At 47.3% G+C, this 25,652-nt stretch overlaps 1 protein-coding gene across 3 annotated transcripts in view; it reads right to left on the reverse strand.

Annotated features, from left to right (window-relative positions):
* The window catches only part of Cplx2 (complexin 2), an 85,755-nt gene that overhangs the window by 4,280 nt on the left and 55,823 nt on the right, over positions 1-25,652 (reverse strand). For 2 of the 3 annotated variants that reach the window (XM_004836352.4, XM_004836351.4), the window contains exons 3-4: positions 904-1,022; positions 578-753 (exon numbers count right to left, since the gene is read on the reverse strand). In XM_004836352.4, the coding sequence (XP_004836409.1) occupies positions 578-753; positions 904-934 (207 nt within the window). In that variant the 5' untranslated portion in view covers positions 935-1,022. Of the gene's footprint in view, positions 1-577; positions 754-903; positions 1,023-7,909; positions 8,103-25,652 lie in introns of those variants that run through there. The other variant, XM_004836350.4, reaches the window with a different exon arrangement.

A 25,652-nucleotide genomic window follows, 5' to 3' on the forward strand; every position in this document is an offset into this window, starting at 1 on the left:
TTGCAGGACTGTGCTTGGTCCTCAGTAGGTGATTAAGGTAGAGATGGTGACTGGGTTTTTTTTTGAATCTCATACCTGCCCTTCATAACTTTTTACTCTTTTGAAGTCCCAAAGATCTAAACACTGATAGCTTTCCCATAGGTCTGTATAAAAAGAAATTTTGGTGACAACCCCAGGTTTGAAACAGTTTGATTTGTTGCCTGGTGCTCCCAGACATGCACTGAACTGTTTGGCGTAGGTGGCAGCCCCACGTCCACAGGTAGTGATGTCGAAGGGCAGTGCCAGGTGCTCAGGGAACTAGGGGATTTTCTGTAACATCCACAGATTCTGCATTCCGCACGTATTTGGCCCCAAGGGTCTTGGACCTCTAGCACTTACTATAAGCACTATTTTATTTAATCCCCATAGTCATCTTTTAAGGGAGGGCTTCCTGTGACACCCATTTTTTTCTGATGAGAAGAGTGAGGCTCAGAGAGTGCTAGGTCTAAGGTAAAAGCTGGGATCCAGGGGAGCCAGAGGTCAGGGTTTCAGGGACCAGTTTACCCTTCTTCTCTGCTACCCTTCCTGGGGTGCTGACCTTGTCTCGGATCTGCTGCCGGACCTTCTCTCGCTCAGCCTCCATGCGCGCATGCTTGGCCTTGCGCTCCTCTTCTTGCTGCCGCAGAGCCTCCTGTCTCTCTTCCTCCTTCTTCTGCGCATCCGGGTCCTTCTCCTCCTCTCCGCCCAACATTTTCCCCATGTCCTTGGTGGCCCCTGAGGGGATGGTGTAAGGAGGGAAAGGGCATGGTCATGTAGGGGACATGGTTAGGGAGAGGGGGCGAATGGGCTGAGGGTCCCTTTCACCTGGGTCAGCACCCTCCGATTGGGGGTGTATAGTGTGGGGGAAGGTGGTGTGGGGCTCACCTCCGAGGGCCTGCTTCATGACGAAGTCCATGCTGCTGGTTCTGGTTAGCTTGCCCTAGCCCACGGCTGAATTTGCACGCTGTGCTCCTGGCTGGCCTGGCTGGGAGAGGTGTTTCAACCTGGAAAAGAGGAGGTAGGAGTCACATGGGAAAGGCCTCTGCTCAGGCCGGGCAGAGGAGTCCCACACACTGAGGCCTCACTCTGGTGCAGATGCAGAGACCACTAGTCTGAGGCTAGGAAGGAGAAGAAAGCAGCAATTTATTGAGCACTTGCAATGTGCCAGAAACGTGTACTGCCAAAGAGCTTCTGATCTCTATTTTAAAGCCTTTCCCTCGACCATATTGCTCTGACTTGATCAACGCTAAGAGTATTGGCGTAAGCCTGGAATTTGGGGTCAGACAGAGCTGTGTTTTTATGCCACCCTCATTCATTATGTGCTGTATGATCTTCAGCAAATCACTTAACCTCTAAGCCCCAGTTTCTTCCTCTCTGAGACAGAAATGGCAGTGCTTTCTTTTCCAAGGTTACAGTGGAGATGGGAAAGATTCCATCTAGGCTTTTGGATCAACCCATGAAATGACTGGATATGTGCTCTGGCACCAACAAATCAGAGGTGCATGGAGAAATGGGAACAGTGGGCTTGGAGGAGCATACCCAGACTGTGGAAATGGGACAAATGGACAAATCAGTTATTTTTATTGCAGCATACAAGTAAAAGTTATGTGTTTTAGAACTTAATATTGATTTTTTATTTTGAATTACACATGGAGGGCATTGGAAACAATCTTTGTGGGGCTGAGGGCTTTCAAAGTACCTAGCATGGGCCTTGTACGTACTCTGCTAGTACCTTCTTCCCTTCTCCCTGAATCACCAACTTTCAGTTTTTATTATCTTTTTATTGTTATATTTTTTGCCTCAGAAGATTTTATCCAAATAAAATTTTAATAGGAATCTCAGTATGCAAAATATGTAAAAATGGAACTCTTCCAATAGTAATGGTGGGGAGAGGAAGGATAGAGGCCTGGAAACTTCACCCTCAGCTTCCTTCTTACCATATTTCCCCATATCCCTGAGATGAACCACAATACTCTAACTCAGAGAGTTTCTTTTTATTTTAACCACTCAGTTTCAGTGGCTCTTGAACAGACAAAGCCACCATAAAGCTCTTTCCATGTGTGAATGGGGACATTCATGGGCTGTCCAGAGTACAATGTGTTTTGGTGGTCAGCTGAGGCCAGACCTACTCCCAAGGCCTTTTATCTCACACAAGCTTCAAGTCTTTATGATTTGTTAGCCAGAAAAAAAGGGGTTCTGGGAAATGGTGGCTGAGAAGCCAGGGTGGATATTGCTACCAGGTTTAGTTCTAGGCCACTGGTTCTTCTTTGATAGATTTTCCCCATTTCTTTCAAAATTAGAAATCTTACTGGCAGGCTGAGGTTTTTCTAGTGTGGGGACCAAGAGCTTATCGGCATGATCAGACATCTTGACAGGTTGTTTTAGGGAAGAGAAAACAATGACATAATGGGGAAAAATTCTCACGGACTTTGGGATCAGACACAACTGCTTCAGAATCCTAGATTTAATACTTAGTATCTATGAGTCCCTGGGAAAGATTCAATTTGTTCCCTGTAAAGTGGGGGACTAGTAAGACTACCTTGTACTGATGTGTGAAGGAGAAGATACTGATCAAGTGCTTGTAGTACAGTAGGAGCCTTTGCTAACTACATATTTAGTAGACTACATTTAGGCCAAAAAAGAAAGGCACTCCAGGAAATATGAGGGAACCCCTGACCCAGAAATCTGAGTCTGAAGGTTGCTTAGTTCTGTCAAGATGTTTTCAATTGATTTAAGACCTTGGGAAACAACTTCATTCTAAAACAGAAAGTGAGCAATGTAATAATCAAGTGGTTTCAGGAATTCTTGAGTTCTTTCTCAGTGTATATACCTGGAGCTCAAGGAATTGGCAGGTGATGGTGGAAGATGCAGGGCTCTAATTTGAGATGTTTCAAATGGGTAGTCAGGACACCTGGGCCTCAGTACCAGCCTTGTCCCTGACTTGTTCTGCATGATTCTGGCAAATCTGTCTCCAAGACCAGCTGATCTTCCAGGCCCTTTCCCCAGGGTTTATACTGGAGTAGCTCTGCAGCATGGCTGACCTCCCCACTGTATCCTCAGATCCTTCTCCTCTTTGGGCCCTGTGACTCTGATCTTCCTCTCCCTCCATTGTACCCTCCCTTCTCCCCCCTCCCCCTTTCTTCCTTTCCTCTCCTTTCTCTCTTCCCTTTACTGGATCCTCTTTCTGTCCTTATGTAAGCTTATTCTTAGGACTCTGACCTCAAACTTTGCCATTTTTTCTTCTAAATTTCCCTGTGGCACTCTTCTATTGTAGGGTTTTTTTTTGTTTTTGTTTTTGTTTTTGCAGTACCGAGGATCGAACTCAGGACCTTTCACTTTCGAGGCAGGTGAGGCACCACTGAGCTAAATCCCTAGCCCCTATTGTAGGGGTTTTAAGGACAACTGTACACACTTAGACCTCTTATCTGGGCCCCAGATCTCCATATCTATTTGTGCAACAAGTATTAACTGAGCACCTAGTAGGTACCAGTTGATGTGTTAGGCACTGGGGATATATTGGTGTACAAGAAAGACAAAGTCTTGTACTCATGCAGATTATGTTCTGAGGTTGTGTGTGTGTGTGTGTGTGTGTGTGTGTGTATGTGTGCATGTTCACATGTGTATATAGAGAAATAGACAATGAATAAGAAATACATTTGGCTTCTCTTGGGCATCTAGCCCTGGCTGTTCTGTGGGCACCTCTTGAACTCACCATACCATCACTGTATCACCAGACTTTCACCTTACTCCAGACACCCGTGATTTCATGCATTTATTCAGCAAACATTCACCTCTTCCCAAATCTGCAAAGCACATCTACTCAAGGACTGAGCCTTCTTAATGCTTACGTCTCTGTTGCTTAGGGTGGCCCTTACTTGGCCTATTGGGGTTACTTAGCCAAACTTTTGGGCCTACCCGAGTCCTGCTGCCCAATCCCAGTGTGACTCTCCCAGCTGTTGAGCACTTTATTTTAACCAAAAGCTAAGAAGCGATCCCCAGCTTTTAGCAATCTCTTGTTCATTCTATTGAGAGTCTCCTAACCTAATTCTTCATTTCTCTAGGCCAAGACTACTCCTGACCCTCCCTCCCTGAAGGTGACTTTCCTCCCTTATCTTGTCTTGTGGAAGGGGACTGAGCTCTGGGGTCAGGCCTACCTGATGAAACACAGACACTCACTTTCTAGCTGTGCAGTGGTAACTGACCTAAGCTCTTTGATACTAGGTCCTCTCTGTAAAATGAGGACTATGCTTCCACTTTGAAAGGTTAGAAATAATCATTGTGATGTGTTTGGAACATGCCAGGTGCTCAGTAAACAGTGGCTATTATCAAAATGATGAATTCCAGCTAGCGTGGACTTCTCTAACCTCCCCTCTCCTGGCTTTTAGGAGATTCCCCTCCTTTTGTCCTAAGCCAATCCATCTGCCTGTGCTCTGGATTTTTTCTCTTTCTACCTCGTTCTTAGTCCATTTATCACCCTCTCTTCTTCACTTCTTCAGTGTCCACTCCATAGGTGTCTTGGATCCCCTCCTTCTCCAACTTCTTCCCTGAACCCTGGATTTCCATTAATCCTTGTCCTGACGTTGTGATGAAGGGGTCTGCACTTGGTGTTTCCATATTTTTCACCTCCAGGTCAAGTCCAGTTGTGCCATGAGACCAGAAACCTGCTGCCTCTGCAGCACCCCTAAACTCCCCTAGTCAGAGTAGCCAGTAGTCTTTCTAAATGCCACACCAGGAGTGTTTTCACTGCCCTCCCCTCCTCCTTCTCCTCCTTCCGTAGCATCAGATGCTGCTTCTGCCTCCCTCGCTCAATTTTTTTCAGCCTTTTTGAATTTCCTCCTGAATTCTATGACACAGCACTCTTGTGGATTTCATTCTGCCTCTCAGATAGGTCTTCTCTCTCCTTGGCTCGCTCCTTTCTTTCCCTTTAACATGTAGGTGTTCTCTAAGGAAATTCTTCCTTCTCACTGAACCTCTTTTCCCTACATCTCCTATAGAAATCTCATCTACTTCTAGAGATTTAGTGCCTCCATTTATCTATCCATCCATCTATCATTCATGTTTCTCTCCCAAACCTGTATATTTAATTCTCTGCTGTATGTTGTTATGAGAATCTTCTCCAATTCAATCTGTCCAAGATCAGTTTCATCTTTGCCACCCCACAACCGTGGTTTTTTTTTTGGAGGCATCCTTTATTCCAGTTACTCAAGTGAGAACCCCTGTCATTAAATTCCTCATTCATTCATCCATCCACTCATTCATTAACTCATACTGTATTCCTTAAGCTCCTGCTCTGTGCCAGACACTATTCTGGGTACTGGGGCTATGGCAGAGAAGAAGGGGTTCCACCACTGCCTCTCACTGCATCCAGTGGGCCGGGAAGATAGACCGTGCATAGCAGATCACACAAGGGAGTGGTGAGTACAATTGGGATGGGGGTGTAGAAGGAGAAGTGGGAGACTGTAACTTCACAGTGCTTCCTCCATTCCCACCTTCCTCTCTCCTATTGCTGCTAATGCCTTTGTTAAGGGCCCAGAGGTTCTGGATTTGTTCATAACCTCTCACACTGTCTTTCTCCCAGCTCTTATCCATCCTCCACATGGCTGTCCGACTAATCTTCCTAAAGGGCAGATCTGCTCATGCAAACATACCTTGCAGTGGCTCCCCATGGCCTTGTTAAGCTGAACACAGTCCTTGTGCTGACCTTCAAGTCCTTACAGTCTAGCACCTACCATCTCTGCCTTTCATTCCTCATCCCTTGCCCTGGCTCTGCTAGAGCCAGACCCCAACTTATCTTCTTTCCAGATTCCCTCCCACCCCAACATTCATGCATGTGATTCCCGCGGCCTTAGAACCTCAGCCTCATTTTTCCTGGTGCAAATCCTGGCTCTACTACTTGTTTAGTGACCTTGAATGAGTGTCTAATGTTTTCTCATGTGTAAAATAGAGATAATAGCACACATGCCAGGAGGCTGTTGTGAGCATTAAGTGAGATAATGAAAAGTGTCCACCAGCTCTGTGTCTGGTACATAGTAGGTGCTCATAGCAGCTCTCATAATCATAATCACCATCACCATCAGCAGCAGCAGCATTATATGTCCAGATCTCCCTGGCAAGATGTCATGGTGTCTTCATCTTCTAAGATCCACAGCACTTTCTAGGGCAGTAGTGCATGCCACCAGCTCATGCCTTATCCGTCTGCGTGTCTTTCCCTTCCTAATCATTCTGAGCTCTTCTCAGGGCAAGGCCTGTATTATATTCCTTTCTCCTATCCTCAGAACCCACTGCAGGGTCGATCCTCAGGATCTGTCTGTAGGGTTGAGTTTAATGTTGTGTCAGGGCGAGTGTACGAACTTGGACATCGTGTGAGCGTGTGTGCTGGGGTGTGTAGGTATTTTGCCAGGCGCCTGTAGGAGTGGGCAGGTCCGGCCAGTTGCCTGCAGTGGAGGATTTGGGCCTGGCCGCCAGGAGGCGCTCCTCAGCGCTTCTGCGGGAAGCCTTGGTCTGTCCCTGCGCGGGAAGGGTGGTGGGGGTGGGGGTGCTGGACTGGGGGAGGGGAGGCGGGAGGGAGAGGGGGAGGGGTGCTACTGTAGCACGGGTTTCCCTGCCTTCCGCCTGCCTGGGACCCAGGGCAAGTCTTCAGTTTCCCTCCCCGTCGACTCCCTCTCATTCCGTCCCAGTCCGAAGGCAGCGAAGGCACCTGTTTAGCTGTCTGAGCCCCAGCAGTTTTGGGGACCCGGCCCCCTCCACTGACAAGCAGACTCGGGCACCTGCAGTGTTTGTCCTTGTGGCTGTTTTTCTGACTCAAGTCTGGAATATATTCACTGCAACTCAGTTCAACATTCATTTGCTTTTTGCAAGAGACTCGATGGTAATGGCGGTGGCAGACACGGGGGAAGTCCCTCTACGCCCCCACTTCCAGTCCACGCCTCTGGAAGGAGAAGCGCTGGGGGAGGGGAAGGGGCAGTGGAGGGCGAGAGAGGGCAGCTTGGGCCGAAAAGCGGAAGCGGCGGAGGCTTCACGTTCGCCGACCCGAAGAGAGGGCAGGAATCCGGGCGTCCCTCTGGGGCCTCATGGAGACCAATACGCCCGGCACCTCTACCCCGAGCTCTCGATCGGCCACTGAGAGCCCCCGTCTCCCCAGTACACCAAGCTGAACCCTAAGACCCAGCCCTGTCTCAAACTTTGCTGGGGGTGGGGGGCAGAGTGGGACCAGTGAGAGCCGGGGCACGGAAGAGGCCCTCTCAGAAGACCCCGAGAGCGGGCGCGTGTCGCTCAAACCTCGGCTCCTCCAGGGAAGAGGACAAATAGTCCCCTCGGTCCCCCGCCCCCAATCGACATTTAGGAGCTCCTCTCCACCACCTTCGGTCTGTTCGCCTCCCTCCCGCCGCCCTCTGACTCACTCGGGATCCCGAACTCTACCCTTAGGGGACTGCTGCCTCCGCCGGGGCAGAGAGGGCCCCTCACCAGCTCCGGGCGAACCTCAAGGCGAAGTAGCTAACACCAACGTCCCCCGCCCTATCCCTGAGAGCTCGAAGTTGTTCTCTGGCTTCAGACTTTAGTCTCCCGCCGCATTCGGGGCGGTCCTGGTTCCTTGAGAGCCAGAGTATTGGGGGATTCAGCAGGGGTCTCCGGCTGCCGGACTCGCGTCTCCTGGCCCTCTGGCCCCGGCCCCACCCCCGCGGGAGCTGTTCTTTCAGCACCAAGCGAGCGCGCCGTAGGTTCGCGCTGCTGCCGCGCAGTCCCCATCCCAGTGCCCCGGCGGCCTCGGGGAGCTCCCCCGAAAGCCGGGCTTCCCCGCTTCCCGGGCTGTGGCTGCAGCCTCAAGACAGAGAGCCTAGACCCTGTTGCCCGCAGCCCGGCTCCGCCTTCCCGGCCCGCGGCCAGCACCGACCTGGCGGTCCCCGCAACCGTCTAAGCCACTGCAGGGCTCCGGCCCGACTCAACGAGACGGTTCCTTCTGCTAGTCCAGCTCCCACCGCCGCCTCGTGTAACTCCGCCAGCGAGCTGGGGCCGCCGCTGCTCCCGCGGGCGGCTGCCGAAGGCGCCCTCCAATCACGCCCCTCAGCCAGGCCCTGACGCGCTACCGCTCCCCTTCCAGATGGGAAATTCAAATTCTCTCTCTCTCTCTCTCTCTCTCTCTCTCTCTCCCCCCTCCCCCCCTCCTCTCTCTCTCTCCTTCCACCTCTCCTCCCTCTCCTCCTCCACTCCTTCCTGTCTGGCTTTTGGTCTCCCTCTCCCATTCTCTCTCCTTTTCTTCTCCTCTTTTCTATATCAACCTTTCACTGTCCCCTTTCCCCACTGCAGACGCCCCTTCCAGCCCTCCTACAGCCAGTCGTCCTGGCCACAGCTTCAGGGATCACAAGCCTGCTGCTTTGGAGGGGTGGTGGTGGGCGGTCAAGGAAGCAGAACTCAAAGGTCCCTCCTTGGTTCCTCCAGGCAGAAAGAGCTCCTGCCATCCCCAGAGGAACCCCGGTATCAGCTACCCCATTTCATCTGTTTGTTTGTGTCTTGCCTGTGAGCAGTTCCAGGGCCACCGACCATCAGATCATCTTTGTACTTTTGTCACCCTAGTCCAGCTACATAAGTGCTCAAAAACAACTGGTGCATAGTGTGAGTAAGGCTCTTACAGGGAGGGCATCACAAACTCTGCTTGGACACAGCAGGAGAGGTCTGCTGCAAAATTGCAGTAGATCTTAGGTGAGTCACTCACCAATCCCCTCTAGATCTGTAATCCTGTGAAGAGAAGGAATCCTCTAGCAAAGCTATCCTAGGAGACTGGTTCATTTCCATGTATGCCCAGGGAAGGAAAAAGGACCTCCAGGAGGCAGGGTACAATCTCCCATCCCCGCTTTTCCTCTTTCCCTCACACTCATTTTTGTCTTATTACTCTCACCTAATGAGCCTTTCCATTCTGCCTGCCATCTTTTGGCTCTCAACTCTCCTTTAATCCAGACTGATATGGAGGAAAATGGCTTCAGAGAGGAGGGGCCTTTGAGAGATTTGCGGGAGTTTATGCATCGATCAGGGGTGTGACAGAGTGGAGATGACTTCTGCTTCTGGAAAGGGATGGCTTCCTTCCAGAGGGGGAGCTGCAAGAGCTGCAGAAGAACAGGATCCAGGAGAGGAAGGAGGGGTGATTTTGTTCCAAGAAGAGGGAACTACTTTATGTATGGTCACATGAGGGGCCTCCAGGTGAGAGACACCCACAAGTCAGGGGACATTCACTTGGAGTGCTAGCATCTGAAGCTCATCTCTGTTCTCTTAAGGGTTGGAGGGCTTTGCATAAAGAAGTCCCTTCCTTGGTGATTGAATGCTCTGTTTAGCACTGTGTTGGTCCATCAGCATAACCTGCTCATTCTTTGTTATTATTTTTATTTCCTAGGGCAGACACTGAGGAGAGGGGTGCTGTTTGATTAGAGTGACTTAGACTTGCCACTAATGCCTGAGGGGAGTTCTGGGCAGAAAGATTTGATATCATGTCACTAAAGAGCCACAGTTCCCTTCTGTTCCTTGTTCTCCCTCCTTTCTCTGTGTTTTTAAACAACATACTCAGTAAAGGGACCTGGCCAGCAGCACGCTGGCTACAACTGGGGTTTTTCCACAGTTGCCATTGCTTTTGATATGGATTTCAACCAAGCTGGGCTGAACACTCAACTTAGGCTTCAGAAAAATATTGAGCTCATTTCTGGGCACCATACTTTAAGATGGACTTCATTAAGTTTTAGAAGAGGGTTATGTACGGGTAGGCATCTGGAAATCAGAACAATTGAAGGTTGAAGGATTTCAACCTGGAGGAGAGAACACTGAGGGGTATTTACACTTGGAGGACTGGCAACACTTCCTTGGCTTATAACTCCAGCACTTAGTTGGTGGCTGGCAAAATGGCTGCTAAAGAATTGCTTGTTGAATGGATAAACAACTATGGCAAGGAAGAGGAATACTACTGCTCTTTACCATTGCTGAAGATGGAATTAGAGTAATGAGGGAAAGGTAAAGGGAAGTAGACTCTAAGAGGAAGAGCCTCCTATCATTTGGAGTTGTCCAGCTATAACATAGCTGCTTCTCATGAAGTCATAGGTTCCCCAATCTGGAAGATGACAGTTAGGTAAGAAGATGGCCCAGGTGACAGATAAAGCTCCCTTTGTACTCAAGTTTCTTTGAATCTACACAAAATTGCGTGTGCTGACATGAGATGCAGAAAAATCTCATGGGCCAATAGAAGGGCAGCTCATTGCATTGGTGGCTTCACCTGGTTGAAAGATTAGGGGTAAATCATAACACTTTAGCCACTGGTGTTTCCCATGGAAGAAAGGTCATGGAGAGATGAATATGTCCTCCCTCTTTAGTGTTACCTGCCTGGATATTGTTCCCAAATAGTCTATTATTACCAAAGACAAGTTGCTAAATATTAAAGGCATTTCTTAAAGATTATAATGCTACCAATCACAACAACAATCTGAGCTTCCGTTATGTTTCAGGTGCTAACTCTGGTGCTTTTCTCATTTAATTTACACAAGTTCTTATTTTCAAAATGGGGAAAGTAGAGCCCAGGGAGAGAAAGTGGATCTTCAGCAGAGCCAGGATTCCAGCCCAGGCTTGCCTGACACTGAGCAGTCCTTACACAACACTAGACCACTTCTCTTCTGACACATGCTGCATCCTATGGAAATGTAACTTTTGCTCTGCAGATTTTTTTTACATTGACATTTCTAGTCATCTCTGTCCCCCAGTTTCTCTCTCTCTCTCTCTCTCTCTCTCTCTCTCTCTCTCTCTCTCTCTCTCACACACACACACACACACGCACAGCCCTGCCATGAATTTGTGCACAGTCTCCATGTCATATTGCCAGCATTTCCTTTGTCTCTAATCCAGCCTGTTGCTAGTGAGCACATGTGTGCGAAAGCACAAACAGGCCTAGCCTTTGGTCCTTGCTTAGGAGCTCTGTAGACAACTTTTAAGAGTCATACTGTAAAATATGGATTTAGCTGTGCTTAAGGAGCCTTATCCTGGCAGGTGGTGAATTTCTACTTTTATTTATGTGTCCTGGGAGCAGGTACAAGGAGACAGATTTTTAAAATATGTATATGCCTTGGATGTTCACTAGGAAGTAATTCAGAAAACTAATATTGGTACTTTGTGTGAGGACTGAGGAATAGTGTGAGCTGTCACAGACAGTGACTGTGGTGACCAGAGAGAACAGCTCACATAGGGCACCCATCCAAAGGTCAGCCTGTTTCTTTGGCACAGTTGTCTTGATGCAGAAGGCACCCTGGATGCCATGTAGGTGATGAGGAGGTGTCTAGGATTCATGAAAACCAGCTCTGCTCTGCTCTGGAGCTTGCAGGCTGGTCCTGACCTGGGCCGGTGTTTTGCTGGTGGGTGCAGGGAAAGGTCCAAATGACTCTACAGCCTGCCATTCTAGCTGGAGCCTGGAGGGGCAGAGTTGGTCTTGGTTTGACAGGGTGGCCAGATGCCAGAGGCAGAGAGAGAATTGGAGGGGTGGCGCATAGCAAAGGGCCCTGGGCCACCTCACTCATGTGAGGAGCACCTTCCCTCTTGTTATTAACAATGGCTAGGGCACCATCACTGCTAGGGTGTGTGATGTGAGGCTCCTAGTCTGCCTCCTTCATGGAATGAGGCAACATGAAGACAAAGCCATCACTGTGCAGTGGTACATTTGTGTGTGGGCCCATCACAGTGACCATGCGGCATCCATGTGGAATGATTCAGGTGTTGTATACCATTGTCAGGGTGCAGCAGGATAGGTTTGTATGAGTGTGTCTGTGTGTGTACGTGTGTATGTATCTCTCCTGACAAGAAGTGATATGATAGTATAGAGCTAAGTGCATGACATTGTGGGAGGGCTTGTGTACAAGGCAAAGGTGCCACATATGGCTGTGTAAATTGTACATTGTACAACCACAGAGGGCCCCATTTACACAGAGTGTGATAGATACAAGAGCTCTGGAGATATGTCACTATTTCTGTGTAATGGTGTATGTCTAAGTGTTGCTGTCAACTAGGGATGACCTAGGAGGTGATAGGGTGGTACCATGGGGATGAAATGGTATAATCCTGTGTCACCATCAGCAGGTAAGGGTGCAGGTGCATGTTATAATGTATCGGTGCACTATCATTTTGTGGGGCATTAGAGGTGACTAGGTATATATATGTGTAGCCAGGAATATGTCATCACTACGAGCAGACATGAAGGGAAAATATGTCATTGGAAGTGACTAACCTCTCTTTTTCTATTCTTCCCCAACCAAAGGGGCCAAGAGCAACCCAAACTGGTGCTCCTGCCCCTATTTGGGAAGCTACAGAAATCTTAGGTTCTGCCATTCTCCAATTTGGCTTCTCAGGAAGAAGGTCCCAGATTCAACATTAGAACCTGACTTATTGGTGGTCTGTGTGGAAATTCCCTGAGGAGCCCCCTTTATTCCATAGCCCTGGCCTCAATCCGGAGCCCTTCTCTACAGCATCACTGCCAACTCCTGGGAGGTCCTGTACTTTCTTCCTTCTCTCCCACCCTCCCAGATCCAGTCATTCATTAACATGTTAAAGCAGTCCTCTTCCAGCCCACCCAGCATACCCAAGGTATCCCCATATGCTTAGCTCCCTGTGCTCTGGAACCTTCCCTGCAGTACCCTTGCCATCCATCAAAGGGACAATATTTTGGTGATAAATCACTCTCTTGCTTCTGGTTCTTTTTCATACTCTCAACTGTAACTTCTGCCTTTCCTTCTCCAAGCTCAGTCCTTCCATCTCTCTGGGTCTGGCTCAGTCATCAGGAACTATCCTCTGATGAGTGGAGATGAGCATCTCACCAGACCCAGCCAGAGCCCCACCTTTTTGAGCCTTTACACTGGACTTGGCCCAGCACCCTCAGGGCAGCATCAGTTTGCAGTCTGTGCTCTTGGGTCCCCTTCCTCAGTGTTCCTTCACCCTCTGGACATTTGGCTTCTTTTTCCCCTCCCCCTGTGAAACATGCTCAGAGATAGTCTTTAGCAGCCTCTCTTTAGGCACACGGAAACAGAATAACAGACTTGCAGAATACTAGAATCATAAGCAAAAGGCCATTTTAGAATCACATTTAGAATCACAGAATTACAGGCTCTCTAGAACACTATATGTCAAGGAGTTGCCCACTCCTACTCACAAGCACTGGAGTGGGGGACTTGTTAAAAAATTGCAGATTCCCACATGGAGCAAACCAATCTCTGAGAGGAAGCCCAGAAATTTCTATTCTTTACCTGGTTCCCCAGGGTTTCAAATCCATCCACTAGTTGAAAGGCCTTTGCCTTGGGTCAGTAGAATCTGAGATTCTTATGATCCTAGGCCCTACAGAAAAATGGAATCACAGAATCATAGAATATTTTAGGATTAATAGATACTTAAAATCACACACTCACTCGCAATTTTAGAATCTTAAATTCTGAGAATCTCAGTGTCTAGAATTGTGGAGTTGGAAGTGACCCTGAGTGTGATTTTCTTCTCATTCTAGGAGGAACTTTTATTTTCCAGCCTCCTCACTCCTTTTGGAATGGAAGGCTTTATCCCATGTCCTTTAAAGGGCTGTTGGCACAGTGTCGCCTACATTTGTGAAGATAGATGTTCTTTCCATATTGGTGCCAAGGCAGCCAGCAGAACCCCTGCATTCACAGGGCCAGTGAGCAGAAAATGACTTCTGCTTTCCATTTAGGACCAGCATGCTCTGGCCCACAAAGCAGATCTCACGCTTTGATAAAATGAATTCGAGGAGACATTATTGCTTTTTTACTAAAGCAGGGTTATTGAGGAACATGGACAAAAGATGTTAATAAGCTCCTGGGACCTCTGGTCAAGGAAATGAAAGAGTGTGAAGGGACAACAGAACACTATTTTGGAGGTGGAGGAGAGAGGGAGGGGGAGAAAGAGAGGGAGAGAGAGAGGGAGAGGGAGAGAGAATATGTGTTTTGTGTGTGTGTGTGTGTGTGTGTGTGTGTGTGTGTGTGTGTGTTTAAGGGAAGGGAATAAAAGTGGGCAATGAAACACACATGAAAAGTCAGTAGTGAAAAGGACACCTTTCAGCTCCTATGGGGAGGACCTTTCTTGAAGTCACAAAAGTTAATGGAACTTCTAACTCCTGGGTGAGTATTCTTTCCTAGCAGAACTCAGCATCTAGCTCCACAGTTTTTAAACATTTTCATCATGTCAAGTGTTGTTTTGGGGACATCATCAGTCATTTAAGCCATGCTGCAACCCTATGTGGTAGGTGTTTTTCATGTACTTATTCATTTATCAAACATATATGAAGGCCCTATGACACTCCAGGCACTCTCCTACACAAAGGTATCAGAAATTTCAGAGTTTCTCTTCCCCTCTTTGTTCCACAGCAAGAGATGTGAATACTCCATTGAGAGATAAAGCATGCACCAATTCACACTCTTGAGATTCTTTCAGATCCAAGACTCTCAGAAGCAGGCGGGGGAGAGATGCCCTCAAACAGTGCACAATAATACAACACACTAAGAGCTGTCCTAGTGAAGAGGAGCTCTGAGGAGGAGAGTCAAATACACACAGCTTGCAAGCCAGATGGAACTGGAAGCCCAAGCAGGGAAGGAGCAGAGGCAGCTGGAGAAGGTTCTGCAGCCATCAAAATCATCTCAGTGATTTCCTGGAGGGGACAGAGATGGGTTGTGGCCACATGGAGATGCATAGTTAAATCTCAGTCTTCTTTTCTATGTGACTAGGGCACTTGACTTTTCTGTGTGATTTAGCTTCTTTTCAGTGAAACAGGAGATAGGTCCTCCCTACGTAATTTTTATTGCTGGGGAAACAGCAGCACAGCCCTGCAAGCAGCCATTCTCTTTTCCCTCCTGAACAGTCCAGTGAGGCACGGTATTCTCTTCTGAAGTTCAGGGCAGAGTGACCATTAGACAAAGCTGCCTTTCACAGTCTTAACTAAAGGATTCTGCTTTGCACTTTCCCTGAGTTTGTTTAAGTTGGAATGAGAAAGAAAAGAATTGAAAGCTTACCATAAAATGGGCAAGATGTTTTTCTATCTCTCTACCCCATTGTTTGGTTTTCTCCCTTCCTCTCCAGCATACAGGGGACTGGGATATTGTGTACCCAGTTGGGGTCACCTAATGGAAGTCCAGAAGGGGCTTAGATTTTGGGTCCAAATGGGGAATTTTCCACCCAAAATCTAAAAATGGCTGTTCTGTGCTACTCAACCTCCAGTTGTTTCTTTCTTGCAGGAAAACAAAAATAAAACAAAACCCTCTTCTATCTGGCAAGCAAAAGAGGGTTAGAGAGGTCTTGGGAAGATGAAGCCAGGGAAAACCTTAAAGGGCTAAAGAGGAAGGAGTTTTCATTTACTGAGCCTCTCACTGGGGTAGGTGATTCATAATCTTTATCTGATTTAATCCCTATGCCTGTGCCTTCGTTACCTTAAATATCATTACCTCCACTTTATATTCAGATCGGGATATTCAGACTCAGAGAGCTTAAACAACTTGTTCAGGGTAACACAGCCAAGAAGCAGTGGCATCAACATTTGAAGCTGATGTGCCTCTACAGGTGGTCACATTTCCAGAGGAAGAGGTGGTGGGGTTTTGGAAGCTGAGCCTGGGTCTGCTGCTTCATATCAACTTGTCCCAGAGTTTAGGTGTCTTTGCTAGGGCATGTTATATGGAGACCTTGCCCAGGAATTGTTGTTAATGAGGCTGGGTGTTCCAGGTGATCAAAATTCATGAGGGTTGTAGGTCAAGACCCCAGAGGGATGCCCTAAGGACTTCACTGAGCGGTTTTCCTCTGTGGCAGCCCTTTGCTCACATATGCTTAGTTTGCTTTGGCCTGACTCTTATATTCAGCCTCCAGCCACTGTTCCTGCCTCTCTGCTGGTCTTCTAAGTTGCTTTCTAACTAGTTTTCAGCCTCTAAGAGAATAGTGGCTTTCTGAAGCATCTGACTGCATCACTATTCTCCTAAAACACATGGAGGTCACAGCTTATTTTGCCACCTGGCACCCACTCCTCCCTAGTGTGGCATCAGCTTTGGAAAAGCTCATCTGTGTACATTTATCCCTCACTATCTGCAGGGGATTGGCTCCAGGACCACCACGGTTATTAACACTGTTGGATGCTCAAGTCTCTTGTATGAAATGGCATAGAACCTGTGCACATTCTCTGGAACCCAGGGACTGTATGTACAGATTAACTTAGCCCAGGTCATGTGATCCAAATGAAACACAGCCAGTCCTCTGCATCCACAGATTCTCCATTCATCTGGATCAAACATGTTTGGTGGGGGGAAAAACTTCTCTATTGAACATGTGCAGATTTTGTTCTTCTCATTATTTTCTAAACAATACAGTACAGTATTAACTATGTCTATAACATTTATATTGTATTAGCATAAGTCATCTAGAGATGATTTAAAGTATAAGGGAAGATTTATGTAAGTTATATACAAATATTACACCATTTTATATACAAGATTCGAGCCCCTGAGAGTTTTCATATCCTAGGGGTGGGGATGGGGAGTCTGGTGTCCTGGAGCTGATCCCCCCATGAGCACCAAGGATGACTGTGTTACTGAGCACCCCCTACCTGCCAGGATCTCTTCTAGGGCCAGGCTACAATGTTGAGAACAATGTATAAATTTCTTTCTCATTTACTAGGGGAATTGGACATTGCCCTGGCATGTGAGTATGCACACTGCACAACACACACATACACACACATGCACACATTCCCAAAGGAGAGCTATGACAGAGTAAGACAAAGAGTCCAAGGCAGGCCCCCAAGAAGTGATTATTTAGTAAAGGAATAAGGAACACCCAGACACTCTGGTAGGGCCCTTGTCCTTCCTTTGAGATGTCACATGATGCTTCCAGAAACTCTCTGTAAGCAATTTATTCTCCATTTCCAGACCATGTCCCCTGTTTGGGTGGGTGGGTGGGGTCAAAGTTATAAAAATGATATTTTGTGTGTGTGTATGACACCTTGGCCATGGGAGTTGAACAAAGCAGCATTCTCCCTGACTTCCCAGGAAAGCTCCAAGCTGCAGAGCCCAGCAGCAGAAAGCCAGTGTGCTCCCCCATCTGCCTTTGATCAAAGCTCCCCTGCCCCCAGCTTTCCAGTCTCCCTCTCCCGGTTCCCTCCACATGCCTGTTGCCAGCCCTTTGATCATCTCTGTGACTTTCCATGGGGCCCTATCTGGCTCCATTAAGACGGTGAAGCTTCATCCTGCTCATGTCACTCCCATGCTCAAAAGCCTTCGATGACTCACCATTGCCTGCAGCCCAAGACCAAATACAGGAGGGCCTCTCTTGATCTGATTTCTGCATCCTTTCCCAGCCTGTTTACTGCAATTCTCCCAAATAGCACTTCCTCCATGTTCATTTTGTCTCATCCTTAATTTATGCTCTTTGCTTATCTCTTCCTACTGGCTATAAGCCACTTGAAGGCAAGGAGCATGTTTTGCTCATCCCTAAATCCCCATTGTCAAATCAAAGGCTTTTCTGATTGTGAGTGGTTAACAAATATTTCCATAGGTGGACACCTGAATGACATTGTCCCACCTGCTAAGGGTTAAACCATTTCGGCCCCGGGACCTTGGGTTCCCATCTCAGAGATGAGACTTGAAGATTGGGCCCCTTGCTGGGCCACAGCTCTGGCATCCTTGTTTAAATCTGGTATTCTCTCCTCCTGAACCTTTTGTGCATTTCTCAGTCCACATATGTAACCTCATGAACTCTTTCCATGCATAGGCCCCATCATAGTGGCACTTTGTCTTTGGGATGTTTTTGGTATTATTTGCTGTGATGACAAATACATTTTTGACTTGTCTGGTCTCTTTGGAGTCCCTCTTCTTCCCTACACTCAGTCTTTATGAACTGGGTGGAGCTGACACCACACCCTACTTCTTGGGGTGGGCATTAGATCCATAACCAGCTAATCAGAGCATCGAGTATCAACCTGGCCACAATGATTGGCTCTGGGATGGCAAGTGACACAAGCTAAGCCAATGAGAGCTATCCCTGGGATGTCAGAACCAGTGGGAAACAGATTATTTCTATGGAATTTGCAGGGCTGGTAGAATATGGGCCTGAGTGTCTAGTTACTATTATCATCCTTTAGGTGAGCCTGCCTGAGAATGATGAAAACATAGGGAAGCACAGGGATGATAGAGGCCAGGAGACTTTTCCTGATGACCTGTTGACAGTGTCTGAGGACCCCAATCCTCATCTGCACATGTACTTTTCAGTTCTGCCAGCCAATAAATGCCACCTTACTACTTACATTGATTTGTATTGGGTTTCTGACTTGGCCACCTGGAAAAGACCTGCTGGAATGTGTAACTTTAAAGATGTGGATCTTCTCCTGATTAGAAAACTAATCAGGCAAGAACTTGGAAGGACTCACCATGTACTATTATTATATTCCAAGAGGGAGCTGAAGATTGTTGATCTCCAAGCCATCTCCTCAACTATAACAACTTGGTCCCTATGGTCATGTTGACGGAGGTTTGAGAACAAGCTCACAGTTTGGGTCCTTACTCAAAGCTTTATCCAAGTCGAGACTTCATATCTACAGCTCCCAGTTCAGAGGTCCACATCTCCTCAAAGATGCACATATTTTTGGACAACAGCTCTGCAATTTCACCCTTGAGTGCCATCAGCATTCTTGGGTGGGTGCCATCCTTTTCTGGTGATTTGTCTGCATCTAGTTTATCAATTGAAGTTGGAACATTTGCCCATGAGAACAGTGCCTTTGGTGCTCCTACTTGCAAAAGACAATTTGGGAGCAGGAATTTCCCCCGAGGTTCTCCTCAGTGGAGGCTGAGACTGAGGCTTGCTCAGATCTTCTGGATATCTCTTTTTCATCTCTGCGATCTGTCCTGGAGCTGTGATCATCAAACATTTTGCCAGTACTTTATTTGACCTCTTTTCCATTTGATGTATTTGAAGGACCTCTTGTTCTTGGTCCTGCAATTGTTCCAAAGGTGACTTTCAGAACATCTTCTGGCTGCATAATTTCAATGCTTCCCTCCCCTGAGTGAGCTTTTTGGTTCTAAGTCATCCATTTTTTGTCTTTTCAAATATGCCCTTTGCTTTGCAATAGCCTCTAAGATGTCTCTCCTTAGCTCATTCTTTTTATTTTGTTTTATTTTATTTTGTACTCTGTGGTCAGACCATGCAAAACTAAGGTGGGAGGAGGCAGGCTGTGTGCAAGGTTAGTGGAGCTCATAGAGGCTTCAACAGCTTGTGATACCACCATCTCAATATTGGGCTTCTGGTATTGAAGATGTAATGGAAGCGAGTAGAGGCAAAGAAGAGAGGACAATCAGAGTGTCCTTCTGCTGAAGTCCATGGTTCCTGTTGAGTGGTCCCTTCCACAAACAAACTGTGTAGGCTTGGCAACTGTGCCCTCCCTGCCCTGGGAATAACATCATCCTGGTAGAACCTGTCCGCCATTCTGTCTACACCTTAATGAAGTCCCCCTCAAATGGCCTAATGGATCCACTGATAGGCACATTTCTGCTCACTACTTATTGTGGTGTTGCTTATGCCCAGGAAAAGAGATAAACTGGATATGGATGTATTCTGGCCAGCTCCGTTTCCAGCACATATCTCGTAACTCCCAGCCCCAGCACTCTGGGACCATAAAAATGTCTTTCCAAATTTTCCTCTCACCTCCTATAACTTAATGTTCTTCAAAGCTGTTTTCCCAGGGCATAGCAGAGCAGAAGGGGCTTTAGAGTACTGCTTGGGCTCACTGTGTGACTTTTGGCAAGTCAATCTTCCTCCCTGAGCCTCACATTTGCATAGCAGGGTATGGATACTTGTTCTGCAGGCATGTTGCTTGACTGAGGTATGTATGAACAGGCCTGCACTTGGGAGACATGCAGTGAACAGCAGCTAGAGTTAACTGTCACACCCATGGCTGGAAAGATCAGTATCTATGCATTCAATGAGTATTGTCCCCCAGGCACCTGCTCTGGGCCAGGCATGATGCTGGAATGTGTGGTGAATAAGGCAGAGGAGGGTCCGGCCTCATGCAGCATCTCTGATGAAACTAGACAGGAATTAGCATTTAAAGGCAGGTAATTCAAAGTGGTGAGAGCCCTGAAGAAGTAAACCTGGGTAATGGGAGAAAGAAGATGGAACAGGATATCTGGGAAAGAGTCCTGCTTGGCTTAAAGGACAGGAAGAGGCCCTTGTGAAGATCTGGGGTACATTAGACCTGAAGTTCATTCCCCTGAGCTGGGAGTGAGCTTGGCCTTGTCCTGGGACAGAATGGATTCTGAGTGGCAGGAAGTGTGGTAAGAACCAAGATCGTACGGACCTCATCAGCCTTGATGAGAGGCCTGGAAGTTGGCAGACTGGGATCAGAGCCATCAGGAGGTTTAAGTAGCAGACTAGATCCGTCATGCATCTCTGATTGAATTCACTTGCCTCTGGTCCCAAATTCTCTGACTTCATTTGCCTAATCATTTTCATTAGCAAATTGACATTTTTGGAGAACTTTCATTAAAGATCCTTGCAGATTGTATTCTCATTTCTAGGGAAACTGAGGTCACAGTCCCTGGGGTCAAGCCTTGATCCCACTGATGAAGGCCACCACCACCTGACTTCTTCCTCTTATCTCTGCCCTTCAAGAACTTGCTGTGCTGTGGATGTGTCATGGGCCCTGCTCACTTGCTGCCTCCTTCATCTGGTCACCCTCTCTGAGAGGCTGACATTGTTATCTCTGTCCTGTGATGAGGAAACTGAGGACCAGCATCTCCCCCTCCCTGCTCACCTCAGGACGTCTCCATACTGCACAGAACAACCCACACGACATCCTGTAAATAACTGAATGTTCTCAACACCTCTCCTCCTTCTCCTTGGAAACCTATTCTCTCTCTGGACTTGGGCTGCTGGGTTGTTAGATTCCCTGGTGTGTAGATTCCAGGCAGAGTGTGGCAGGAGCTCAGATGCTGCATTTGAAGGCCTAGGGTTGGGCACTGGCTCCATCATTCACTAGCTGGGTGACCTTCAGCGCATCACTACACCTCTGTGAGACTCAGTTCCCTCTTCCAAAATGCAGGGGTATAATAATAATGTCTACAGTGAAGACTGAATGAAGCCTGTCCTTGAGTGCTCAGCTCAATGTGAGGCACACAGGAGAGGGCTTAATGAAGATGAGTTTTCTACGAGCTTTATATATACTACTTCATTTATATTGCTCAGCAACCCTATGCTATGAGTGCTATTGTTATGCCCATTTTACAGATAAGGAAATAGGCAGAGAGCAGGCAGAAAACACACTAAGTTCACACAAGTAGGAGGCACCATTAAGGACTGCATGCAGGCTGCTAGCATCTGTGCTGGTCACCTCTTTTTTTCTGACTGGGGGATAGAACTCACTTAATGGTTGGGTGTAGATGTGGTTGCACCGAGGGGGTTATTCAGAATTCTGAGTGTGTCACTGACTACTCTAGCATGGCCGGCCTGTGTCTGTATAATGGTGCCATGGTTTGAGTATGTCCCCCAAAAGTCCACGTGCTGGAGGCCCAATTCCTCAAGGCAGCAGTACTAGGAGGTGGGCCCTGGTGGGAGGGGTTTGGTCATAAGGAGCCCTTAGGAATGAATTAATGTCTTTCTCCTCCAAATGAGTTCCTGCACTCCAAGTACTGAGTTGGTTACCAGGCAAGAAGGGTGTTTGTTATGAGGCTACCCCTCCTGTTTTGTCTTCATCATGCTATGAATTGAAGCAGCATGAGGCTCAGAAGCTCAGCAGATGTCAGCACTATACTCTTTGATGTTCCAGCCTCAAGAACCATGAGCCAAAGTAAACCTCTATTCCTTACAAATTATCTGGCTCAGTTATTCTCTTATAAAAAACAAAAAATGGATAAAGACAAATCGCTATGGTGACATACGGTAGGTTTCCTTCTTTGGTCCTGTAGCCTTTCTTCTGTATAGCACACTGATTCCTCTGGAGAAACATTCTTAGTTCTCTGCCCATTTGGTTTGGATAGAATTGAATTCCCCCCTCCCTCAAGTTCTAGGGATCGGCATATAACCCAGGCCTAGGATTAAGAAATGGACTTATTACCCAAGATGGTCCAGTGTGACTCACTTGCGGGACTTGTTCTGGAAATACTAGAAAAATTTTCTTTCAATTGGAGTTACTAAACTGGGAAACTATGAGCCTAGAGCCACAGTATAGAAAGAGCCTGCCTAAGAGGAAAGCTAAGCTGGAGATAACAGAGCTAATAGAGAGAGGCTGAGCCTGATGATATTGTGTGGACTTCTAGATCAAGCCCTGCCTGAAATTCACTTCATCCCTTGAATTTTTCAGTTACAGGAATTAATGTAATTCTTTCTACCCTTAAACTATTTTCATTCATTTTTCTCACTTGCATCAAAAGTAGGATCGACTGGCATTATACTATGTACTCCATGTTTGTTACTTTAATCTAGTAAGGGAACTTGGGCTGAGAGAGATTTGCTATATTGGCTAAAGAGTTACATCTATTCCATGTTAAAGTTGAGATTATATCCAAAGCATTTGGGCTCTAGACTGTGCCTCAACCACTCTGCTTTATGGTAGAAGGGAGATAAAATTATAATTTAGATTTGTAATATCTACTCTCTGGGTCTTATCCAATTATTTTCCCTACTGTACTCTCATCTCTCTCAGCCCCCACTTCCCCAGGGAAGAAGCCTTTGCTGGCTATACCTTTAGACTATACTGGCTCCTGATAGACCTTCTGTTGTGGCCTAATATAATTTTTCTTAGCTTGAATGAACTTCCGTAATTGTTCCAGGTTTCTTTCTTCCACTGGGTGGGAGTCCCATGGGAGCAGAGATGCTGTCTGTCTGGCCATTGCTGCAGCCTGATGCTTTGGCACAGTGCCCAGCCCATGGTGGGCACCTGGTAAATGTTTGCTGAATAAATGAATTGTATAATTCTTCTGCTCCCACTGTGGCGCCGGATCACTGGGCACCTGTTTGACTGCAGTGTTGGATCATTCTGACACTGTAGAATTTGCTCTTGTTCTGCTGTCCTGTGGGGTTCCTGTGATCTTGGATGCTTACTTATCTTTGTATCCATATGTATGGCTTTTCCTGCCAGACAGTGAGATCTTTGAAGATAGGCCAGTGTCTCATTACCCTTTGAGTAGTGGTCATAAAAATGGCAGTACAAGTAATATACTAATAATGGTCACTTGCTATTTGCCAGGCATAGTTCTAAAGTTTTAAAATTCATTACCTTATTTAATCCTTGCTTCAACTGTGTCATATGCACAATTATGACCCCATTGTACTTAAGGGTAAACTGAGGCTCAGAGAGGCTAGGTTAGCTCTTTTTGCTTTGCCAGTTTGAGTTGGGATTCAGCCTCATACCATCAGAAGAATCCTTGTATTCCTAGTGACTTTCTGGGGAGCTACTAGGTTGGATTAGAAATGGCAAGGACAGTGCAAGGTTTGGGGTGTGGGAAGGAGCTATCAGGATAACTCCTGGCAGATGGAGGCTGACTGTCCCCTGGTAAAAGGAAAAGTCTTTTTGTGAACAAAGGAGGGAAGAGCTATGAGGAGCAGGAGAGCCTCAGGGCAAGGGAATGTAGGTGTGCAAAAGCTCAGGGGTGCTGGAATAAAGGAACCAGGAGCAAAGCTGGAGAGCCTGGGCTTCTCCCTCTCCCCCAGCACTTTCTAGCACTTTCTGGCTGTGTGATCTGGGAAAAAGCACTGCTTGTCTCTGAGCCCACTTTGCAGAGTTCAGACCAGGTTTGAGATAATACCTGGAACTGCTGAGCCAGTGCTGGACATGGAGTCACAGGTCCTGTACCAGGGTTGCTGAAAGTTCTCCACCTACATGAATTCAGGCCATCCCCTGACAACCTAGGAAGTGGTCTCCTTGAGGGCCTCCCTACAGAGGAGAAAGCTGAGTGGGAACACATAGCCACTTATTTGTGATTGTTTGGCTGAAAGAGGCAGGTGGGATCTAAGTCCTGGCTGTGTGATTCCAGAACCTTTGCTTTCCCTTTCTTCTCAAGAAAGGCTGGAACTTGGAGGTGAGAGAAGAGGTGAAGGTGGACCACTGCTGACTTTGTACTGTCAGCTCTTATGTCTATATTCATGTTTTTTCCTCCAAGGACTTTTCCCTTATCCCCAGCATTTCTTATGGGACAGTAGACATTTGTCAGCAAACCTGCAGCGGCACTGAGGCAGAGACAAACGAGGCCTGGAGTGCCAGCTCATTCAGCAGGCGAGAGGAGGCAGCTGAGGCCTGGAGCTGCAGAGTGCAGCAGGAGCACAGGCACAATTGAGGCGGTGTTGCAGCTCCCTGGAGGAGGGGCAGGAGCTGCATGGGAGCTAGTCCTTTAAGGGTCCTCACAGGTATGCTGGTGGCACTGTGTAAAGCTGGCACCAGGGCTGGCCCACAGGTGAGGAGCCAGGGCATTCCCAGCTTCACTGCTGGGGTAGCACCTCTGTGGATTTTGCCACATCTACATGCCACCTATGATATTGACTTAACATTTCTCTCTAATTTCACTCACTTGCAAAAATAAAACCCTTCATTGCCTTTATTTTAAAAAAGAAACCCCAGAGGGCCACTTTAACCTGCAAACCACAATCACTTGCTATACACAGAGGGAAACAATGTGCATAAATGCAATGAGAAGAAAACTGTATTGACACCTGGCACTGTGCTGCTGAGGCCCAGTGCTGGCCCTGAGTCTGAAGCTAACCCCGAGGCTAACCATCTGGTCACTGGAAGGAGGGGGGCTAATATGAGAGAAGTGTCTGGGACACACAGACCTTCCCATGGATGCAACTGAGGTATGTGTATTGAAAGAGAACAGAAAAACAAGAATAAATTCCAATACCTTTTCTTATAACTCAATAGGAAAAAGGGACTTTGTCGCTCAGGCCCTCAGTTTCCCCATTCAGAAAATGAGGCTAATAATTCCAATTTCCAGAGCAGTGTAGAAGATTAAAATAAGATGCTATATGTTGAAGGGACTGCGCTGAGAGCAGGAACCCCTGTACTTTGATCTTGATCTGATCAAATTGAGAAAACTCTGTTCACAACCACCTTTGCTTCAATTCCATTTCCTCTCTCTCTCAGGCTCTTTCTTTCCATCTAGAGAATCTGACAGCCATGGGGTCAGATCTCTCTTCTGTCCCCTCTAGGGTCAGATCTCTGAGCCTCAGTTTGCTCATCTTTAAAATGGGCATGAGAACAGCCACCTCACCAAGTTGCTGTGTGGGCAAGAACTTACTTTGTCATGGGTGAAGCTTTGAGCATTTGTAAGGACCTGTTTTTATTCTCTGGGACCCTCTGGTGTGGGAGGGTTAATTGGAGTGCTCCTGGGGTTGCACTGACTGCCCTTCAGGAAATGATCTGGGTCTGAGCCCACACAATGACTTCCTGAGTTCCTGACAGTTGTGTGCTGATGTGTTGGTTGTGGGGGGAATATTGTGGGTTCCAGCTGAGGCAGCTTCTGTTTTTAGCTGGAATCATTGCTGCTCAGCCCCCTGTGTGGAAAAAAAGAATGCAGTGCAGAAATAGCCCGTCCCAGGGGCTGCCCAAGAGAAGGGCTTATTTTGACTCAGGATGCTGCAGAAGCTGTGGCAGTCTTGTCACAATACAT

Source organism: Heterocephalus glaber, unplaced genomic scaffold, assembly GCF_053883595.1.
Source record: "Heterocephalus glaber isolate CG9 unplaced genomic scaffold, H.glaber_assembly_v1.0 deba00001606, whole genome shotgun sequence".
Classification (NCBI taxonomy): domain Eukaryota; kingdom Metazoa; phylum Chordata; class Mammalia; order Rodentia; family Bathyergidae; genus Heterocephalus; species Heterocephalus glaber.